The following is a 22,172-nucleotide window of genomic DNA, read 5'->3' on the forward strand; positions in this document are numbered from 1 at the left end:
CAGAGAGCCAAATCATGAGTGAACTCCCATTCACAATCGCTACAAAGAGAATAAAATACCTAGGAATCCAACTTACAAGGGACGTGAAGGACCTCTTCAAGGAGAATTACAAACCACTGCTCAAGGAAATAAGTATATTCTTTTTCTGCACCTAATATCTTCTTATAAGTTTGAAAGCTTCTAAATTAGGAAAGAAAAGTGCAACATACAAAAATTGTATAAAATATAAAACAACACATTTAACACTTTTACCTAGAAATTCTACTTTTAGTGCTTCTATCATAGAAATAAAGGTGCTACTATTTAAGAAAACATTCAGGATATTTATTGTAGCTGAGTGAAGAGTAGCAAAAGCCTGGAAACAAAGTTAATTCTCTTTGACAAAAGGGTAAAAAATGTATAAACCCACATTATAATTCAATCATTAGAAATATAAGAAATTTTGTTTAGGACATTATTAAGAATTTAAAACTCAAGATACAGAAAAACAGGCACAATTTGATCACATTTGGCATAAAATAAGCGATGAATAAAAATCCTGGATATGATCACATGAAGTCACATTGGTTTATACTATCATGTAAAAATTTTGAAGGGTACATTTTAGTTTGTTAACAGGGGTTACTCTGAGGCTAGACCAGTGTCGATGATGGAGGGAGAAGAGAGAAGGGATTTTGGCATTTAATTGCACTTTAAAATCTTACACCTGGAGATTAATATTAGAAACTAATAGGCCAAAAATAGTGATCATTGATTATTTCACTGTGAATTTTATCAAACTCTAATACTGACAAATCCATTTGAAAACACTGCTGCAGGTTTCAGAGTAAATTTTGCTTTCCTTAATGGCAGCACAGCTGTTTTCTTTAGCTGGTCCCTTTATAAAGAATCTAGGGAAGAGAGAATAAATACTTTGTTAATCATTGTTGCTGAAGACATCCATTTTGTCTTCTGCTAATATCATCTTTTAAGTAAAAAAGTTATTAAAAATTTCAGAGCATTTTTACATACTTGGATTCACTAACGATTACAATAACTGTAACTTAGCCTTATTAGCTGTGGTTGGTCAAGAGTTGCCAGAGAGTCTGCAACTAACAGAGGTAAGAATAAATTTCCCTCAACATTCCCATTCTAGTATTCCTTCTCTTGCCCCATGCAGTTCAATTAGATTAAAATAAGATTAACTCCGTTTGGACACCTCACTTAACAACCTCTCTTGCCTTCTTATATCTAATTGTATAAGAATGATAATAATACTTCATGATATTGTTTAGCAGTTATATGAATTGATGTTTGTAAAGAACTCAATACACAAAGCGACCTGTGCATGACCTAAATAATAAATTGCATACTTATTGCATTATTTACTTATAATGTAATATATTAAAAATATTAACACACTTATATATAAAATAATAAAATAATGTAGTGTTAGTGATATATTCTGATAAATTTGTTTGACCTGTGGAAAAAGTTCAAGAAAGAATCTTGGAAAAGGTGAACATGATCTTCAAAGCTTCCAAATTGATAAAGGCAAGTAAGCACTGAATTTTCATATTAGAAAATACACCTTGTCCAAGTTTAGATTCAAATTTTGTATTGAACATATTATGGACAAAAAACTCCAAGCATGATCTAGAGTTAAAACTCAACCCTAAAGGGTAGTGATGAATGGATTTGAAATGAAGACAAAACCAAGTTTGGCAACTTCATGACGTTCAGTGACACAACTCTGCTCTCAGATGACACACATCCATAATTTTATAGTTCATTCCAAATAACGTTTTTTATTCACTTTTTATATTGATTTAGTGCAGTCAGATAGAAAATATGTAATATTTAATGATGAAATAGAAATAAGGGGAAAATAATACAATAACACCATTAAGTTGGTTAGTATAATGTACTATTTTTCTATCACTACAATGACAAATTACCACAAACTTAGTGGCCTAAAACAAGGCGAATTTATTATCTTACACTTATGAGTATCAGAAGCCCAAGACTGCCCTATAGGGCTAAGATCAAAACATCTGCAGAGTCACCTTCTGGATGTACTAGGGAGGAATCTGAGGCCACCTGCGTGCCTTGGCTCACACACAGATGTGCTTTCACATCGTATGAATCTCTGTGTTCCACTTCATATCTCCCAATATGACTCTAATTCTGCTTCCTCCCTCCTCTAAGGATTTAACTGGGATTGTCTTGTGATTTAATTGGGACCACCCAGATAATCCAGCATAATATCCCTATCTCAAGATTCCTTATTTAATTATACCTGCAAAGGCTCTTTTGCCATATAAAATAACACACTCACAGCATTTTGGAATTAGAATGTGAACATCTTTGGTGACCATTATCTTGCCTACTAACATAGGAATAGGATTTTGAATTTACCTGTTTTACTGTTTGTATTTTTAATTAAATATTTTATTATAAAATAATGCACACAAAAATGTTGACAGAACTTTTGAAATCAATAATTCCATGCATTTGTTCAGAGACTTACGGAGAATCTTGTTCTATGTTGTATATATCATTTGCATTTTGACACTATGATAATCACATAACACAAAAATGCACACTGGTTTTATTTTATTACCGAAGATGGCTAAAGCAAACATTGAGACCTTTAAAAATAGGAGACTGCATTGATTCAATCTACTTTTCTATATAAAGTGTGAGAAATTTTAAAATCATAAACCACCATTTTCAAATCCTTTTTCTTTAAAAATCAAATCAAAATATCCATCATTACTCCTGTAAATACTAAATTAATTTTCATTCTTTTGAATTCTGTAGTACCAGTAACTATTTCAGAGTTGAATTTGGTGAACCTGGAGGAGACATATTCTACAATAAACAATAAATCAGATTGCCTTTTAAGAAAGACTCACATCTTTGAATCTATTGGAGAACCATCCACCCAAGTCCATGTCATTTTCAAGGAGGTAAAGTTAAGCCCAATCCATACGTAGTTTGATTGTCTTAGGTTTTTCTGTATAAAAGCCTAAAATGTGGACAATGAGGGACTAAATGAACAAAATATTTTAGCAATTCAGACACACTGAATATTTTAAATGTTATTGCAAAAAAGCACTCTGCATGGGGATTCTTATGGTAATCAATTCATATCTTACTTATACACACATTATATCACATATCTGTTACACACACACACACAATTGCAAGTTGAATATATGAATTTGGGCCAGATCTAGCATGAGAAGTGAGACACTCGCTTGGAATACAAAATTTAAGAGGGTGCCCAAAACTCCATAATCAAGGTAAATGATGATTTAATGCAAAGATGCAAAGATATTTGAGGAAAGCCATTTTTTACTGCAAAGATGCCATAACCCTGATACTAGACCAATTACCATTTCAAGTTGGTCATGTATGATTAGTAGATGAGATTTTCTTTCCAAACAATACACATAACTGTCACTCCAACTTTTCATCTCATTAGAGAACCAATAACACTTCCCTTGGTATTTGAGCCATTCTGATTGGCATAGTACTACAGAGAAATGTAGAAAACAAAATGAAATTAAATTACATATGCATCTCTGAAAATTGGCCATAAGAACAATACTTATATATTGTATAAATAAGAGTTGAGCTACAATAAAATCACTCATAGCAAATTGTCCAGACACAAAAGATGGCCAAAACACAAATGATGGTCCTTGGGAATTAAGACAATTAATTTAATGAGATGAAGCAAAACCTAGACATAATGGGATTTTTGATGCAAGATCTATTATATTGACTAAAATAGCATGCACAAAATAAAATAGCTATTTAAGAGATTAGATAAAATATAATTTGTATCACTTAGAATTTATCCACATAAAGGTTTTTTTTAACTTTTATTTTAAGTTCAGGGGTATACGTGTAGGTTTGTTACATAGGTAAATTTGTGTCATGGGGGTTTGATGTACAGATTATTTCAACATCCAAGTAGCACTCAGTACCCACTAGTTATTTGTTCTGATCCTCTCCCTCCTCCCACCCTCCACCCTCAATTAGGCCCCAGTGTGTGTTTTTTCCCTATATGTGTCCCTGTGTTGTCATCATTTAGCTCCCACTTATAAGTGAGAACATGCAAGGTTTGGCTTTCCGTTCCTGCATTAGTTTGCTAAGGATAATAGCCTCCAGCTCCATCCATGTTTCTGCAAAGAACATGATCTCATTCATTTTTATGGCTTCATAGTATTCCATGGTATATATGTACCACATTTTCTTTATCCAGTCTACTATTGATGTACATTTAGGTTGATTCCGTGTTTTTCTATAGTGAATAGTGCTGCAATGAACATACACATGCATGTGTCTTTATAATAGAATGATTTACGATCCTTTGGGTATATACCCAGTAATGGGATTGCAGGGTTGAATGGTATTTCTGTCTTTAGGTCTTTGAGGAATTGCCACACAGTCTCCCATAATGGCTGAACAAATTTACGCTTCCACCACCAGTGTATAAGCATTCCTTTTTCTCCACACCCTCGCCAGCATGTTATTTTTTGACTTTTTAATAATAGCCATTCTGACTGGTGTGAGTTAGTACCTCATCGTGGTTAACATCACTGATCATTAGAGGAAATGCAAGTAAAAACCACACAAAGTTTTAAAATCACTCTGCTTGTAGTTTTGTGTGTGTATCCCTTTCTCCCTCTTAATATTAATTAATAATTAAATGATTACGTCAAGAATAACAATTTATTTTCAACTTCTTTATTTTCAACCTCTTAATAACTGCAATATTATGAAGTTCTTTGATTTTCCTAACTTAATATTAAGGTAAATTAAATTAGACGGAAAATATTGAGATTTTTGGCATAGTATTGAGAAAAAGTGAGATATATATAAAAATATACGTAAAGGCCAATATAACTATTTTAACTTACGGCCCATTACAAGCTGTCTCTTTTTATTTATTTTTTATTCTGATTATTTTTCTTCACATAACATAAAATTCACCATTTTAGCCACTTTAAAGTGCAAATGCAGTGGCTTTTAATACACCCACAATGTTGTACAACTATCACTTATCTCATTCTGGAGCATTTTCATTACATATAAACACTAAGTAGTCACTATTCATCTTCTACTCCCCCAGCCCTGGCAACCACTAGCCTGCTTTATGTCACTATGGATTTAACTATGATGGACCTTTCATACAAATGGAATCATACAATATGTGGCCTTTTGTATCTGGCTTTTTCGTTCATTCAGCACAATGTTTTCAAGGTTCATAAAAGTTGTAGCATGTATCAGTACTACATTCTATTTCATGGTTGTAAGAATATTTCATAACATGTATGTAGTGCATGTTGTTTATCTCTTCGTCAGCTGATGGACATCTGAGCTGCTTCCATTCTTTGGCTATTAAGAACATTGTTACTATGAACATTCATGTACAAATTTTTGTAAGGACATATGTCTTCCATTTTATTAAATATATACCTAAAATTTGAATGTTGGGTCATGTGATAATTTGAAGAACTATCAAACTGTTTTCCACAGTACTATAAAATTTTACATTTCTACCAGCAATATGTGAGCAATTTCTCCACATCCTCACCAACACTTGCTCTTTTTGTGTGATTATAGCCATCCTGGAGGGTGTGCAGTGGCTTTCCACCCTGCTTTTGATTTCACATTTCCCTAATGAATGATCATATTAAACATCTCTTCAAGTGCTTATTGGCCTTTTGTATAGTGTTTTTTGGAGAAATGTCTATTCATTTTTAAATGCTCAGTTTTAACTGGGTTGTGTTTTTGAGTTATAAGTATTCTTTCTATGTTCTGAATATAATACTCCTATCTGATATCTTTCTCTTTTGGTGTGTTGTCTTTTCCATTTGACATGTTAGAACAACATGAATTTTGGGAATTCAGAGGTAAAACTTTATGAACTGAATATTTGCATACCCCAAAATTCATATGCTGAAATCCTGCCTCCCAATATGATGGTATTAGGAGGTGGGAATTTGGGAGCCAACAACAGATATCAGAATGGGATTAGTAATCTTAAGAGTCCTGAGATAACTTCAGTCATTCTGCTATCTGCCATGAGAGATTACAATGAGAAGCTGGCAGTCTGCAACAGAGAAGGGGGCCCTCACCAGAACCCAATCACGCTGGCACCATGATCTCAGTCTTCCAGTCTTTAGAACGGTGAGGAATAAATATCTGTTGTTTATAAGCAACCTAGTTTATGGTAATTTGCTGCGGCACCCCAAACCGAGTAAGGCACAGCCACATGGCCTCATCTAAATCTAATTAGTTTCTAAAGACCCCGTCTCCAAATCCCATCACATTGGGGATTAAAGTTTTAATATATAAATTAGGGGGAGGGCACAATTCAGTTCATAGCAGCAACCAAGTAAATGTGAAGGCAAATTGTGATTGATTCTCCTGAAAAATTTTTACTAAATAAAACATGTTAGCTAAATCTGTACCCAAACTATTTACCCATGTTTTGAAGGTCATTCATTAAAGCAATTATGTAGTAGAGGTGCTCTAATAAAAGGAATAATTTTTCTTAACTCCCTGTAGTCTATAGTTAGCCTTCATTCTCTAGTAGTGGCTTTAAACATGTGCCATACCAGGAAGTTAAAAGGCAACATGGTAAAGAATAGAATTCCTTTGACAAAGTCAGCAATAACAGACCACAATCCTGCAATTCTTTGCCTTGCTTGTTATCTTGGAGTATTTACCACTCACACTGGCGGGGAAGATTAACTGTTTTCCACTACATGGTGCCCGCCAATAGTGTAAAAGCTTTCCATGAGATCACGTGCTGACTGAGAAGGTCCATTTCAAGGATGAGCAAAGGAATAGTCTTGGGGGACAACCAGGATGAAAGCATCTTTTAGCAAAATGGGGCCAATTTTAATATTTGAGAAGGGAATTGCCCCTTTAATTTACCCTTCCTCAAAGCTATTCACCCCCCAGAAAAATCACTTTAACTTATGAGTGCTTCCTGGAATAAGAGGAATTTGGGCATTCATGTCTAAGAGTCGGTCAGAGCCGGTCAAAGTTGTTTATGTTTTGAAGACTCAACCTCAATTAATATGGTAAAAGAGTGAACGTCTACTAGAAAAGGCCTGCTTTCATGCCCACCATATCCCTATGTGGGAGCGGGATCCTGCCACTCATGGATACAGAGGGAGGTGCAGAAGGAAAGATTGCCTCCAGAAACTAAGGAGTAGACTGGCACTGTTGTCATCTAACCCTAGTAAGTGTTGTAATTGTTTCACCAATTTACCAGAGATTATCCAACCTGGAACCCACTTGTCTTTTGGGATCCAATATAAACTCTCTTGTTCTCAGGGCTCACCCTGAAGCAGGGGCCTGGCTGTAGGTGGTTTGTTTGGCCTAGCAAAGAGGTGGCCTTGCTATCAGTAGTAATTTTTATTCAAGTCAGGTGAGGTGTTATGTGTAGAATTAGCAGACAACATGTAACTGAGTTTGTTTTTCATGAGTTTCTATGAAATCCAGAGCATCTATGGACTCTTGAATTGTTTTAGCAGTATATATCACTGCTAGTAAAGAAGACTTAGATATCTGCCATGAGGCTACCAAAGGATGTTTGTAAAAATTAAGTTGAATGTGTTAGCTTTTGTCACATGAGGCAAGGTATAACAGTTAGAACAAACAATAGGACTAACTGAAAAGCTTGAGAGGAAAAGCTGGGGAATGAGCTGTTTCAGGAATAAGGACTTTGAAAAGCTCCCACATAATCCTGAAAATCTGGAAGGCCAGGCACAAGCCCTGGGCTGGGTGCATGCTCAGAAATTACCTGAAAAGGTCCTAAGATCGCACCTTTGGCTGACCTTTAAGCTCTGCACACACAAACATTGTGCATATCTATATTTACAGATATACATAAAACTATAAATATTTATAGATACAGAGATACATACAAATATATATGTATTTATAGATATAGAGATACATATAAATATATATGTATCTATATTTATAGATATACACACACAATGGACTATTATTCACCCATAAAAAGGAATAAAATGTGGATGAACTTTAAAAACATTATGCTAAGTGAAAGAAGCCTAAGGCCAAATATTGTGTGATTCTATTCCATGAAAATCCAGAATAGGTAAATCCATATAGACTGAGAGTAGATTTGTAGTTGTCAGAGGCTAAGGGGAGGGAGAACGGAGAGTGATTTGCTTGTTGGGTATGTAAGGGATTTATTTTTGGGAAAAGTTTCTCAACCAGATAAACATGGTAGTTCACAATGTTTGAAGGTTCTAAACATCATGAAATTGTTTACTTTTAAAGGTTCAACTTTTCGAATTGTACCTCAGTTAAAAAAAGGAATAGGAAATAAATATATTATAGCTCAATATACAGTATTTATACCTACTTTAATTAATGTTTAATGACATGTACATGATTCCATGTTTACCTACCAAAGCCGCCTTAACTTTTCTAAGGTGTCATTGCAATGATACCCAACACAATGACAGACATTACAGATGGGGAGACAATAAAATATGAGGTAAAGCTACAATATCTATTGGTTTGGGACATACACCTGTAAAACAGACAGATAAGCCAAATGAAGAGAGTGTCAATAAGTAGAACATAAAATATATAAAATTTTCACCTATGATAAAGGAGGCAATGTGAACTAGTAGATTAGAAAAAAATCCTTTTATAATAATTATACATTTATCTGGAAAGTCATAATATATCATCTCATGCAATAAAATAAATGTCAAAATTTTCAGTTAAGTATTAAAAAGTTAAACTTAAAAGTAAAGAATAGAACTTCATCAGGGTGAAAGTATTGGAGGGTGCCCTGCCAGCAAAGATCATCTATCCACTCTAAGAGGGAGTTAAGACTGTCGGTTTGGGGATAGCGCCAAGAGATATCAGCTGTGATGGCTTGGAGAAACAGTGTAAACCAGCAGTGTAAACAAGAGTAGGGCATTTATAAGTAACTGAGAATGGCGAATAGGAGTATGACTAGACAGAAGATAGTAGGGATGACTAGTTTTGGGGGCTCAGTCCAAGCAGTGGGGGTGACTTCGTAAAGCCCTGTTGCAAAAAGTAGGGTAAGGACGAACAGACCTAATAGAATGAAGGGATCATTCCCATTCTTATGTCACCCTCTACCTCTCCCCAGCTATCTCCACCACACTACCAACCTTACTCATTCTCTCCTAGCCGTTTCTAATCTCTCCTTAGCGAACAACTGCTGGCTTTGCATTTCCCTTTCTTCCAGCACCTACACACCTGTCCCCGCCTTACATGTAGACTGGGCAGCATCTCCTGTCTCCCTACACCTCCGAATTTCCTTTAACAGCCCTCACCTTTACCCTCCTGATGAACTCATTTACTTTCTAGACAGGTCCAGCAAGACCTCCCCAGACATTTCACATCAGCAAGCTGCCGCCCTCCTCCGCACTTACTTAAAAACCTTTCTCCTTATATCAACTCTACTCCCCCCATATTTGGACCTCTCCCAACACAAACTACTATTCCTGTGGCCGCTCCTTTAAGTATCTCTCGGCAAAGACCCACCGGAATTCCCCTAGGTAATCTTTCACCTTCTCGATGTTCCTTTACTCTTCATCTCCAAAGCCCAACTACACACGTCACTGAAACAATTGGAGCCTTCCAGCTCTGTATTACAGATAAGCCCTCTATCAATACTGGCAAACTTAAAAACATTAGCAGTAATTATTGCTTAGGAAGACACTTACCCTGTATCTCACTCCATCCTTGGCTACCTTCCCCTTGCTAGTCAGACCCTCCTCCCAGGCCCTCTTCTTGTTTACTTATACCCAGCCCCGAAAATAACAGTGAAAGGTTGCTCGTAGACACTCAACATTTTCTCATACACCATGAAAATCGAACCTCCCCCTCTACGCAGTTACCCCATCAGTCTCCATTACAACCTCTGACGGCTGCCACTCTAGCTGGATCCCTAGGAGTCTGGGTACAAGACACCCCTTTCAGCACTCCTTCTCATCTTTTTACTTTGCATCTCCAGTTTTGCCTCACACAAGGTCTCTTCTTCCTCTGTGGATCCTCTACCTACATGTGTCTACCTGCTAATTGGACAGGCACATGCACACTAGTTTTCCTTAATCCCAAAATTCAATTTGCAAATAGGACCGAAGAGTTCCCTGTTCCCCTCATGACACCAACACGACAAAAAAAGACTTATTCCACTAATTCCCTTGCTTGTTGGTTTAGGACTTTCTGCCTCCACTATTGCTCTCAGTACTGGAATAGCAGGCATTTCAACCTCTGTCACGACTTTCCGTAGCCTTTCTAATGACTTCTTTGCTAGCATCACAGACATATCACAAACTTTATCAGTCCTCCAGGCCCAAGTTGATTCTTTGGCTGCAGTTATCATCCAAAACCGCTGAGGCCTTGACTTACTCACTGCTGAAAAAGGAGGACTCTGTATATCCTTAAATGAAGAGTGTTGTTTCTACCTACATCAATCTGGCCTGGTGTATGTCAACATAAGAAAACTCAAGGATAGGGTCCAAAAACTTGCCAACCAAGCAAGTAATTACGCTGAACGCCCTTGGGCACTCTCTAATTGGATGTACTGGGTCCTTCCAATCCTTAGTTCTTTAATACCTATTTTTCTCCTTCTTTTATTCGGACCTCGTATCTGCCGTTTAGTTTCTCAATTCATACAAAATCATATCCAGGCCATCACCAATCATTCTATACAACAAATGCTCCTTCTAACAACCCCACAATATCACCCCGACCACAAAATCCTCCTTCAACTTGACCTCTCCCACTCTAGGTTCCCACTCCGCCCCTAATTCCGCTCGAAGAAGCCCTGAGAAATATCGCCCATTATCTCTCCATGCTACCCCCCCCAAAAAAATTTTTTTTTCGTTGCCCCAACACTTCAATACTATTTTATGTTATTTTTCTTATTACTATAAGAAGGCAGGAATGTCAGGCCTCTGAGCCCAAGCTAAGCCATCGCATCCTCTGTGACCTGCACATACACGCCCAGATGGCCTGAAGTAACTGAAGAATCACAAAAGAAGTGAAAATGGCCTGTTCCTGCCTTAACTGATGACATTCCACCACAAAAGAAGTGAAAATGGCCGGTCCTTGCCTTAACTGATGACATTACCGTGTGAAATTCCTTCTCCTGGCTCATCCTGGTTCAAAAAGCTCCCCCACTGAGCACCTTGTGTCCCCCCACTCCTGCCCGCCAGAGAACTACCCACTTTGACTGTAATTTTCCTTTGCCTACCCAAATCCTATAAAACGGCCCCACCCCGTCTCCCCTTCGCTGACTCTTTTCAGACTCAGCCCGCCTGCACCTAGGTGAAATAAACAGCCTTGTTGCTCAAAAAAAAAAAAAGTTAAACATTTAAAAATAGAAGGTAATATTCTCAAAATTCTGTATGACTGGAATTTCTAAGCTTAAAATCGTAATGAATAATTTTTAAAATATTGACTTTTATCCAGTCTGTATTTCAGAAAAAGAAGAATAAATAAGTGACAAATAAGGATGGCTATTTACATACTGCTTTTTAGTAACAACTAACTTTCCATATTTATATGTATCAACTGCATTTTAAATTCCTGGAGGGCACAGCCTATTTCTTATGTTGTTTTACAATTTTCTCCCACTGCAACAAGTTTAAAGATATCTAAATCGAGTTTTGAATGAAAAGTAGACTTACACCAAACCTTTACTTGTTAGTTTAATCTATTGCGTACCTGTTCGAAAATACTTCACATTTAGAGAGTCCAAAAGATTAAAACCAGGATAAGCCAAAGCCTTGAGACATACCTGTCTGGTCTGCAGATCTCGAAACACAAAGGTCCTTATTACTTATATTTCTTCTTGTGCCATTATTCACTTTTAGGTCTCCAATATCCTCATACTCAGTGGTATTTGAATAACTTCCTTTTTGGCATTTTAGCAATACTCCCTGAGAAACTTGAATACAGGACTATTTTAAGGTTAGGTAAATATCTTCTCTATGGAATGTCTCAGAGACACATTCAATGGAATGATTCTCATGATTGGAACAAGAAATAATTGAAGCGGTCACTAGGATCTTTTTAAACTTTTCATGTCTACTGATGGAAAGAATTCAAAATATTATACAATCAATTCATTTATCAACACATATTTGGTGAGAATCTATTCTATGCCAGGCATTCCTACGAACTGGTAATACAATAGTAAATAAAGCCAAGTTTCTGCTCTGGGAAGTATATGGGCTCTTTTCATCCTTTCTTAATGTTTTGCTGCAGCCTCCAATACTGTATTCAGTACATTGTACCATAATTACTTAATACGTGCTTCTCCCACTAGAATATCACATTCCTCACCCTGACTATTCTTTTCTTAAAAATTCTGGGGAATTTGTAATATTTGGAGTGTTGTAGTTGTTCAGTGAATATTTGTTGGGCAAAAGGAAAAGCAAACTAAATGCAACCTTAGATAAAATGTATTAAAATATTTCAGCAAAACAGTAAAATTTTATCTATTAAAGTATCCAAGAAACACAGAAAAATGGTTTCAAATACCACACATACACACACACACCCACCCACACACACACACACTCTACACATACTCTCCTTTCTCCGTATTAGACTGTATGCCACTTGAGGACAAGGTACTTACCTGATTCGACTGCATATTAAATATAGCACTGTGGAGTGTACTAATAGAGCTTTACATGCAGTAGCTTCTAATTCAATCTTGGTTAATGTAGTGAAGAATGAATGAATAATTATAAAAAGATTTATAAGAGACAAGTAAACATTTTTCATATTTTTATTTAATTAAGATCTTCTAAACTTACCCAACAGGATCAAGGAGACCAAAGTCAAAGCGAGAATACCATTCACGGTTCCAGATATTCCCAGTAAGATTTTATACCAGTGCAACATCACTGAATAATCTGAGACATTAATCACATGACTTAGTTTAGAAAAGTATGTTTCCAGGAAGTAATATAACAGCAATTGTAATAATAGGATTGTATAAAATATTAGTTTTGGGTTTCAAAAGATATTAGGCAATCAAAAGCATGAAGGCTAAGTAAATAGAAAAACATATACATTTATTTAATAATGATAACACTCTGGATGGTCAGAAGCTATGATACGTGTCATATCAAATCCTAAGAAATTGCTAATATTTAACATTGTTAACTTGTAGAAAGAATTTTACTCTATACGCTGAATAATTTTCCAACCATTACAGAGACACACTCACTCACGCACGTGCACATGCATTTACAGATAATACATGTATATCCACATAAACACTTTCTCATTAATCATTAATATAACATTTACAAGTCAGTCCTTTGAGCCTTTTTTATTTACTAAGGATGAATCCGAACTAAATATGGCTTTAGGTATCCTGCTATTTTAATCAAAAAAAACCCTATAATCCTTCGTAAGTCGTGAATAATATTTCATCTTATTATTACATGCTAAACTTTTAAGAACTGTTGTATTTTTCATATACTTACACTGTCAGGTTTAAGGTAAGAGCGCTTGTTCAATGATTATTGTTCAAGAAACTGCTATCATTGGACAGACAGTAGAGAATCTCATCCAGAGGATTTAGGTCTGCTGGGCACTGACTTATGAAATTACACGAATAATTATGTTATACTGAATAAGTGAATATCTATAGTGAAACACTTTGTCCTTATCAAAGATAATTTATGTAAATCTATCATAATAATTGATAAGAATCCTCTATTGTAACCGAAATTATTATTCTTGTTCAGTCAATAAATTGAATTACTAATGCTGAAATTTAGATTCTAAATACTCTTTAAACCTGAGAAAATAGAGAAACTACATTTGACGCTGTCAAGCCCTGTCAAGAAAGCACATGATGAACCCTATAGAATGATATTTTAGATAAATAGTTTGCAGGTTTTCTCTTATCATAACATTGTCAAAGATATTAAAATAATTTTATCAAAATTCATTTAATGAATACTCCACATTTCTGAGATTATTTTTGAATTTTTGATATATTAATATTGATAAGCAATAAATTCCAAGAAATCAAGCATGTGTCTTAAAAAAGTCATATATTTATTTTAAAACTTAAAAAATAATTATCAGAAAACATTAGGAAAAAAAAGTTGTGGAAAGCAATTGAAATTCAGCTCAGACTCATTATTTCTCCTAAGCACTACAGGTTGCAGTGAGCCGAGATCGCACCGCTGCACTCCAGCCTGGGTGACAGAGCGAGAATCCATCTCAAAAAAAAATAACAAAATAAAAATAAAAGTAAAAAAAAATTAAAAAGATGCTGAATAATGGAGAAAGTAAGTATCCTGTGTTTTCTCCTACAAGGAAATGGTTTAATTTAACTTATAATGGTTAAAACACAAGCCTTTTAACCACCCAAAACCAGAAATAATAAAATAAAAAACCAAAATCAGTCTTATGAATGTCTATACAAAAATGGTAAATACATTATCAGCAACCAAAATATATTATAACCATGATTGGTTTATTCTAGGAATATAAAGATCATTCAATAGTAGGAAATCCATATTAATATTACATTAATTAAGTTAGGGAAAAAATCTATCATCATCTCAATAGATGTAAAAAATGAAATTGATAAAATCTCATACCTTCATGTTAAAAAACAGAAATTAATAGATACTTGTTCAACATAATATTTTTATGTCTAATGAAGCTAACATCTTACTCAATGAGAAAACTGAAAGAAGCTTTTCTGCTTAAGTCCAGAAAAAGAAAGATAGCTCAAATCTCCACTACTTTTTAATATGAAGAGGTAATATATAATTCAATGAAGACAAAATATTCTAATTACAGGTAGAAATATTAGAAAAAGAAGGTAAAATTATTTGAAGGTAATGTGAGTACAGATTTGGTAAAATAAAAGAATCAATTGAAAAAATACTATAATTCCAGAAACAAAAAATAGTGGCTGCATTTATAAAAATAACATACTAAAATCAGTACCCTGTATAATCCAGTAACCACTGTGAAAACATAGATGAAAGAAATTCATTACTCATGGATAGTTAACCAAAAAAAACAAACAAAAAGAAAACTAGACAGAAACTCAACAAGTGTCCCAACCCAATACAAACAAAACAAAACTAAACTAACTGAAAACTGAGTAACATTAATTTGATCATGTTCTTGGATAAGAAAACTATGTGTCAAAAATATAAATTCTCCCTAAGCTTAACGACAGACTAGGAAGTAATTTAGATGTAAAAGCTACATCGGGTTGTTTTATTTTTTGTTGTTTGTGATAAGTGAGCCTGAATAATTTTTTATAAAGTTATTTGAAAGAACAAAAGAGTGAGAATAGCTAAGTAAACACTGAAAATATAGAAATACAAAGTGGTAAATTTTATGAAGGGTGCTGGATTTATGCAAGGTGGATTTCTCTGAAAGTAATTTTTTAAACTTTTAAAATTTTTATTTATTTATTTGAGACAGAGTCTCGCTCTGTTGCTCAGGTTGGAGTGCAGTGGCACCATTATAGCTCATTGTAACCTTGAGCTCCTGGGCTCAGAGATCCTCCCACCTGAGCACCCTGTGTAGCTAGGACTACAGGCATGTGCCACCATGACTGACTAATTTTTTTATCTCTATTGTTTGTAGAGATGGGGGGTCTTGATTTGTTGCCCAGGCAGGTCTTGAACTACTGGCCTCAAGCGATCATCCTGCCTTGGCTTTCCAAAGTGCTGGGATTAATGGCATGAGCCACCACACTTGGCCCCTCATTATATAAGTTTGACTGAAAATGTGTAAATGTTTTATGCTACCATAAAATAAGTTAAGCAAAAATGAAAAAAAAAAATCCACAAAAAATGAAGAAAAGGAATCCAACTAGGTATTGTTAGTGTCTTCACTATAGAGAGAGGAATTACTTAAAGTGATTTTAAAACATTTAACTATGCGTGCTCAATGGAATATATCTTAAGGATTTTTTAAAACTGCAAAACATTTTAATCTGTTTTAAGTAACTATATTATTATAATATTATTTCTATAGTGATTCTGAAACTACTACATATGTATAGTGGGATAGAGCAATTATGTAATTTCTTACTATCACTGGCAACAAAGATTTTTCAATATATGAGAAAAGATTTACAAATATGCCATCACAAAATTAAGTTAAATGAATGAACATCACAACCCCAAGGCTCACATTGTCAATGTAATTCACATAAAATATGTCTTACCTCAAGCTTTAATAAATATTAGCTAAAGGTACAAGACATAAATATTAGTATGTGTTGCTTAAATATCTGGGAGCTGAAAATCTGCACATTTTTGCTTCAGAGAGACAATTATGAACAGTGTGGAAAAAAGTCTGCAGAGAAGTCACTACATGTTGTAGTCTTTCAGGTTTAATATCTCTAGTTTCCAAAAATGAAATAAAAATTGAGTGTAGGAAGTAAAGATTTGAAAATATGGGAATCTAAAAATTCACATGAAAGAAGCAATAAATTTCTTATACATAGCACGTATGAAACTCTAAGATGAATCAGTGATGGATGATACTTGCGGAAGGACTCAAGAGATAAGTAAAATTTTCATGGGTGAAGTTATTAAAAGAGAAATATTTAGAAAGCAACAGAACAGAACAGACAGTCTCTATAACTGTGAGTATTTGTATCTTTAATTTCTGCTTATCTCTTTTGCCAAATCACATTAAGGTGGCATGATGGAATCGCACTATGTATGGAGGGTATGCTTGAAGTAGCAAATTAAAATGTTGATTGCTGGTGTATAAACTTTATTTTGAGTCAACTTGGTGAAAATCATATTTTAAAGTTTTTGAGAAGTTGAATTAAAAATTAGTATTAAAGGCTGGGCGTGGTGGCTCATGCCTGTAATCCCAACACTTTGGAAGACTGAGGCGGGCGGATCACCTGAGGTCAGGAGTTCAAGACCAGCCTGGCCAACATGGTAAAACCCCATCTCTACTAAAAATACAAAAAATTAGCCGGGCGTGGTGGCGGGCCCCTGTAATCTCAGCTACTCAGGAGGCTGAGGCAGGAGAATCGCTTGAACCTGGGAGGCAGAGGTTGCAGTGAGCCGAGATTGTGCCATTGCACTCCACCCTGGGCAAAAATAGTGAAACTCCGTTTCAAAAAAAAAAAAAAAAAGCATTAAAACACCATATTCTATGAATGATAAGGAGGTGAATGGCACCAAATATTCACTAATTTGAAATTATTAATTTTAACTGAGTGTGCATATTTCCTCAGAGAATGTCCTTAAGAAATTATATCAGACAAAATATTACAAGTAAGTGTTAGTTCCACATTGATAAATGGGAGAGAGAGAGAGAGAGTATCTCATAGGAAATTTGTAAGATTAAATGAAGGAACATAGACAAAACATTCTGTATAGTGCCTGCAACTGGTGTTTCTTACATAGTAAGAGTGGTTGTTATTTTTAAATCATTATTAATATTGAAAGAGAGGGAAGGGGAGAGAGATACAGAGACAGAGAAAGAAAAGCACCCAAATACTGAAACAGTCCAGTAACACAATGGAACAGAATATGGGAAACTACTATGTTAATTCACACCAACTGAAAAGCAAAATTAAATTCCATACCTTTGAATGTAAGTTGAGATGTTTGGGCAGAACTCCTTTTCTTTGACTGTACATTCAATGTCATGTACCTTTCTTCATCTTGCATCTTCAGTGTGAGTGAATTTGTGTGTATACAGGTATGTTTTGTTTTATTAAGTATAACATGAAATGAGGAAAGAATAATAAATCTGCTGCTAATCAGAGACGCTACTCAAATTGTCCTTTCACAGTACATATGAGGGTTCACAGTTTCATTTATTTGTGAAAACCTCAGAGGAAATGTTTTGTTTTTAAAAGTTGCTTTCCCATGACATAGATAACACATAATTTCTCAACTGTCCACCACATATTGAATTGAATATTCTTTTGAGCGCTTTACAAATTTCTCTTAATTTACCCTTAAAGTCAAGGGAATGGAAATTATGCCCTTTTTTGAGGTGAGGTAAATAATATATAGCTGCCTTTTGTTATAGACTAAATATTTATGTCATTTGAATTACCCTCCCTAATATATTGATATTTAATTTAATAATTTGTAATTGCCAAACAAATTCTTTATCCTAAAACAATATTGTTTATAAATCACATTAATAATTTAACAATATAATTTGATTTTTTTTAACTTTTAGGTTCAGGGCTACATGTGTAGGTTTGTTATATGGGTAAAATCACATCACAGGGGTTTATTGTACATATTATTTCATCACCCAGGTATTCAGACTAGTATACATAATTATGTTTTTCTGATCCTGCCCCTCCTCTCACCCTCCACCCTCAAGTAGGCCCCAGTGTCTGTCATTCTCCTCTATGTGTACATGTGTTCTCATCATTTAGATCCCAGTTATTAGTGAGAACATGTGGTATTTGGTTTTCTGTTCCTCCATTAGTTTGTTAAGGATACTGGCCTCTAGCTTCATCTATGTTCCTGCAATGGACATCATCTCATCCTTTTTTTATAGCTGCATAGTATTCCATGGTGTATGTGTATCCCATTTTCTTTACCCAGTCTACCATTGATGGGCATTTAGGTTGATTGCGTGTCTTTGCTATTGTGAACAGTGCTACCATGAACAGATGCATGCTTGTGTCTTTATGATAGAAAGATTTATATTCCTTTGGGTATATACTAGTAATGGGATTACTGGGTCGAATGGTATTTCTGGTTTTAGGTCTTTAAGGAATCACCATGCTATCTTTCATAATGGTTGAACTAATTTACACTCCCATCAATGGTGTATAAGTGATCCCTTTTCTCCACTACTTCATCAGAATCTGTTATTTTTTTGACTTTTTAATAATAGCCATTCTGACTGGTATGAGATGGTATCTTACTGTGGTTTTAATTTGCATTTCCCTAATGATTAGTGCCGACTGGAGGATGGAGGGTGGGAAGAAGGAAAGGATCAGGAAAAATAACTAATGGATACTAGGGTTAATACCTGAGTGAAGAAATAATCTTTACAGCAAACCCCCATTACACGAGTTTACCTACGTAACAAACCTGCACATGTACTCTTGAATTTAAAATAAAATTAAAAAAAAAACACAATACAATATACCCTTTTAAATAAGATAAACTATTAATTCAAGGAGAAAATATTTGACAAATTATCAGAAATATATTTGTTGCTTAATGACAAAAAAGAATAATACATTTTTGTGTTATTTTTGTTTATTTTTACTTGCTAAATTGTGTTCTTTAATTTATAATTACAATTTCTTTGTCCATTATTTGACACTCCAAATGGATAAGAATTAAATTAAGATTGATAAATAAAACAAGAAAAGTGTCTGTTCATGTCCTTAGTCCACTGTTTAATGGGGTTATTTTTTGCTTGTTAATTGGTTTAAGTTTCTTACAGATGCTGGATATTAGACCTTTGTCAAATGCATAGTCTGCAAAAATTTTCTCCCATTCTGTAGATTATCTGTTTACTCTGTTGATAGTTTCTCTTGCTGTGCAGAAGCTCTTACAGTTAATTAGTTTTTTTGTTTGTTTGTTTTGTTTTGTTTCCCTTTTGTTGCAATTGCTTTTGGCATCTTTGTCATGAAATATTTGCCCATTCCTGTGTCCAGGATGGTAATTCCTAGGTTATCTTCCAGGGTTTTTTATATTTTGGGGTTTTAAACATAAGTATTTTATCCATCTTGATTTCAGCTTTGTATATGGTATAAGGAAGGGGCCCACTTTCAATCTTCAGCACGTGGCTAGCCAGTTATCTCAGCACCATTTATTAAAAAGGGAATCCTTTTCCCATGGCTTGTTTTTGTCAGCTTTGCTGAAGATCAGGTGGGTGTAGTTGTGCAGCACTATTTCTGGGCTTTCTGTCCAGTGGTCTATGTGTCAGCATTGGACCATTCTGTTCCAATGGTCTATGTGCCTGCGTTTTTTTTTTTTTTTCCAGTACCTTGTTATTTTGGATATTGTAGTATTGTAGTATAATTTGAAGTTGGGTAATGTGATGCCTCCAGTGTTGTTCTTTTTGCTTAGGATTGCCTTGGCTATTTGGGCTAATTTTTTTGTTCCAGATGAATTTTAAAATAGTTTTCTTCTAGTTCTGTGAAGAATGTCATTGGTAGTATGATAGGAATAGTATTAAATCTGTAAATTGCTTTGGGCAATATGACCATTTTAATGATATTTATTATTCTGATCCATGAGCATGGAATGTTTTTCATTTGTTTGTGTCATCTCTGATTTCTTTAAGCAATGTTTTGTAATTAACTTTGTAGAGCTCTTTCACCTCCCTGGTTGACTGTATTCCTATGTATTTTATTGTTTTTGTGGCTATCATAAATGGAATTGCATTCCTGATTTGGCTGTCAGCTTGGGTGTTGTGTATAGGTGTACAGGAATGTTGGTGATTTTTGTATGTTGATTTTGTATCCTGAAACTTCGCTGATGTTGTTTATCAGTTGAAGGAGCTTTTTGGCCAAGAGTATGGGGTTTTCTAGGTATAGAATCATGTGGTCTGAAAACAGGAATAGTTTTACTTCCTCTCTTCTTATTTGGGTGCCCTTCATTTCTTTCTCTTGCCTGATTGCTCTGGCAAGGATTTCCAATACTATGTTGAATAGGAACGTTGAGAGTGGGCATTCATGTCTTGTGCTGTTTTTCAAGGGGAATGCTTCCAGCTTTCGCCTGTTCAGTATAATGTTGGCTGTGGGTTTATTATAGCTGGCTGTTATTATTTTGAGATGTTTCTGCAATACATAGTTTACTGAGCGATTTTAACATGAAAGGGTGTTGATTTTATTGAAAGCTTTTACTGTTTCTATGGAGATAATAATGTGATTTTTGTGTTTAGTTCTGTTTATGAAATGAGTCATATTTATTGATTTGTGTATGTCGAACCAACCTTGCATTCCAGAGATAATGTCCACTTGATCATGGTGAATTAGCTCTTTGAGTGGTGCTGGATTCAGTTTGTCAGTATTTTGTTGAGAATTTTTGCATCTATGTTTTTCAAGGATGCCGGCCTCGAGTTTTCCTTTTTTGTTGTGCTTCTGCCAGTTTTGGTATCAGGATGATGTTGGCCTCATAGAATGAGTTAGGGAGGAGTCCTTTCAACACAAATTTTTGGAATAGTTTCCATGGGAATGGTACCAGCTCTGTACATCTGGCAGAATTTGGCTGTGAATCCATCTAAGCTTTTTTTTGGTTGGTAGGCTATTTATTACTAATTCAATTTCAGAGCTCATTATTGGTCTGTTAAGGGAATCAATTTCACCCTGGTTCAGTGTTGGGAGGCTGCATGTGTCCAGGAATTTATCTATATCTTCGAAGTTTTCTAGTTTGGCATACATAGAGGTGTTTGTAGTAGTCTCTGATGGTTATTTATATTTCCTGGGAGTCAGTGGTACCATCCCCATTGTCGTTTCTAATTGTGTTTATTTGAGTCTTCTCTCTTGTCTTCATTATTAGTCCAACAAGAGACTTTTTTTTTTTTTTTTTTCCAAAAAACCAACCCCTGGATTTGTTGATCTTTTTGATGTTTCTTTTGTATCTCAATCTCTTTCCGTTCAGCTCTGATTTTGGTTATATTTTGTCTTCTGCTACCTTTGAGGTTGGTTGGCTCTTACTTCTCCAGTTCTTTTAGTTATGATGTTAGAGTGTTAAATTTGAGATCTTTCTAACTTTTTTGTGTAGGCATTTAGTGCTATAAGTTTTTCTCTTAATACTGCCTTAGCAGTGTCTCAGATATTCTGGTATGTCATATCTTTGTTCTCATGAGTTTCAAAGAACGTCTCGATGTCTGCCTTAATTTCATTATTTATCCCTGAAGTCATTCAGGAGCATGTTGTTTAATTCCCATGTAATTGCATGGTTTTGAGTGATTTGTTTTGTCTTGATTTCTATTTTTATTGCATTGTGGTCCAAGAGTGTGTTTGGCATGATTTTGGTTTTTTTTTGTTTTGTTTTTTGTTTTTTGGTTTTTTTTTTTTTTTTTTGCATTAGCTAAGAATTGTTTTATGTTCGATTGTGTGGTCAATTTTAGATTATGTGCCATGTGGCAATGAGAAGAATGTATATACTGGCTTTCTG

The 22,172-nt window shown here is 34.8% G+C and overlaps 1 protein-coding gene across 8 annotated transcripts in view; it reads right to left on the minus strand.

The window, feature by feature from the left end:
• Positions 1-302: 302 nt before the first annotated feature.
• Positions 303-22,172, minus strand: part of KLRF1 (killer cell lectin like receptor F1) — a 44,802-nt gene continuing 22,932 nt past the window's right edge. The window contains exons 1-6 of one of the 8 annotated variants that reach the window (XM_003265465.4): positions 17,648-17,790; positions 12,858-12,956; positions 11,831-11,980; positions 3,381-3,520; positions 2,898-3,010; positions 303-890 (exon numbers count right to left, since the gene is read on the minus strand). In XM_003265465.4, the coding sequence (XP_003265513.4) occupies positions 782-890; positions 2,898-3,010; positions 3,381-3,520; positions 11,831-11,980; positions 12,858-12,956; positions 17,648-17,732 (696 nt within the window). In that variant the 5' untranslated portion in view covers positions 17,733-17,790 and the 3' untranslated portion in view covers positions 303-781. Of the gene's footprint in view, positions 891-2,897; positions 3,033-3,380; positions 3,521-11,830; positions 11,981-12,857; positions 12,957-17,647; positions 17,791-22,172 lie in introns of those variants that run through there. The other 7 variants (XR_004028288.1, XR_004028289.1, XM_030804601.1 and 4 more) reach the window with 7 other exon arrangements.

Source organism: Nomascus leucogenys, chromosome 23, assembly GCF_006542625.1.
Source record: "Nomascus leucogenys isolate Asia chromosome 23, Asia_NLE_v1, whole genome shotgun sequence".
NCBI classification, from domain to species: Eukaryota; Metazoa; Chordata; class Mammalia; order Primates; family Hylobatidae; genus Nomascus; species Nomascus leucogenys.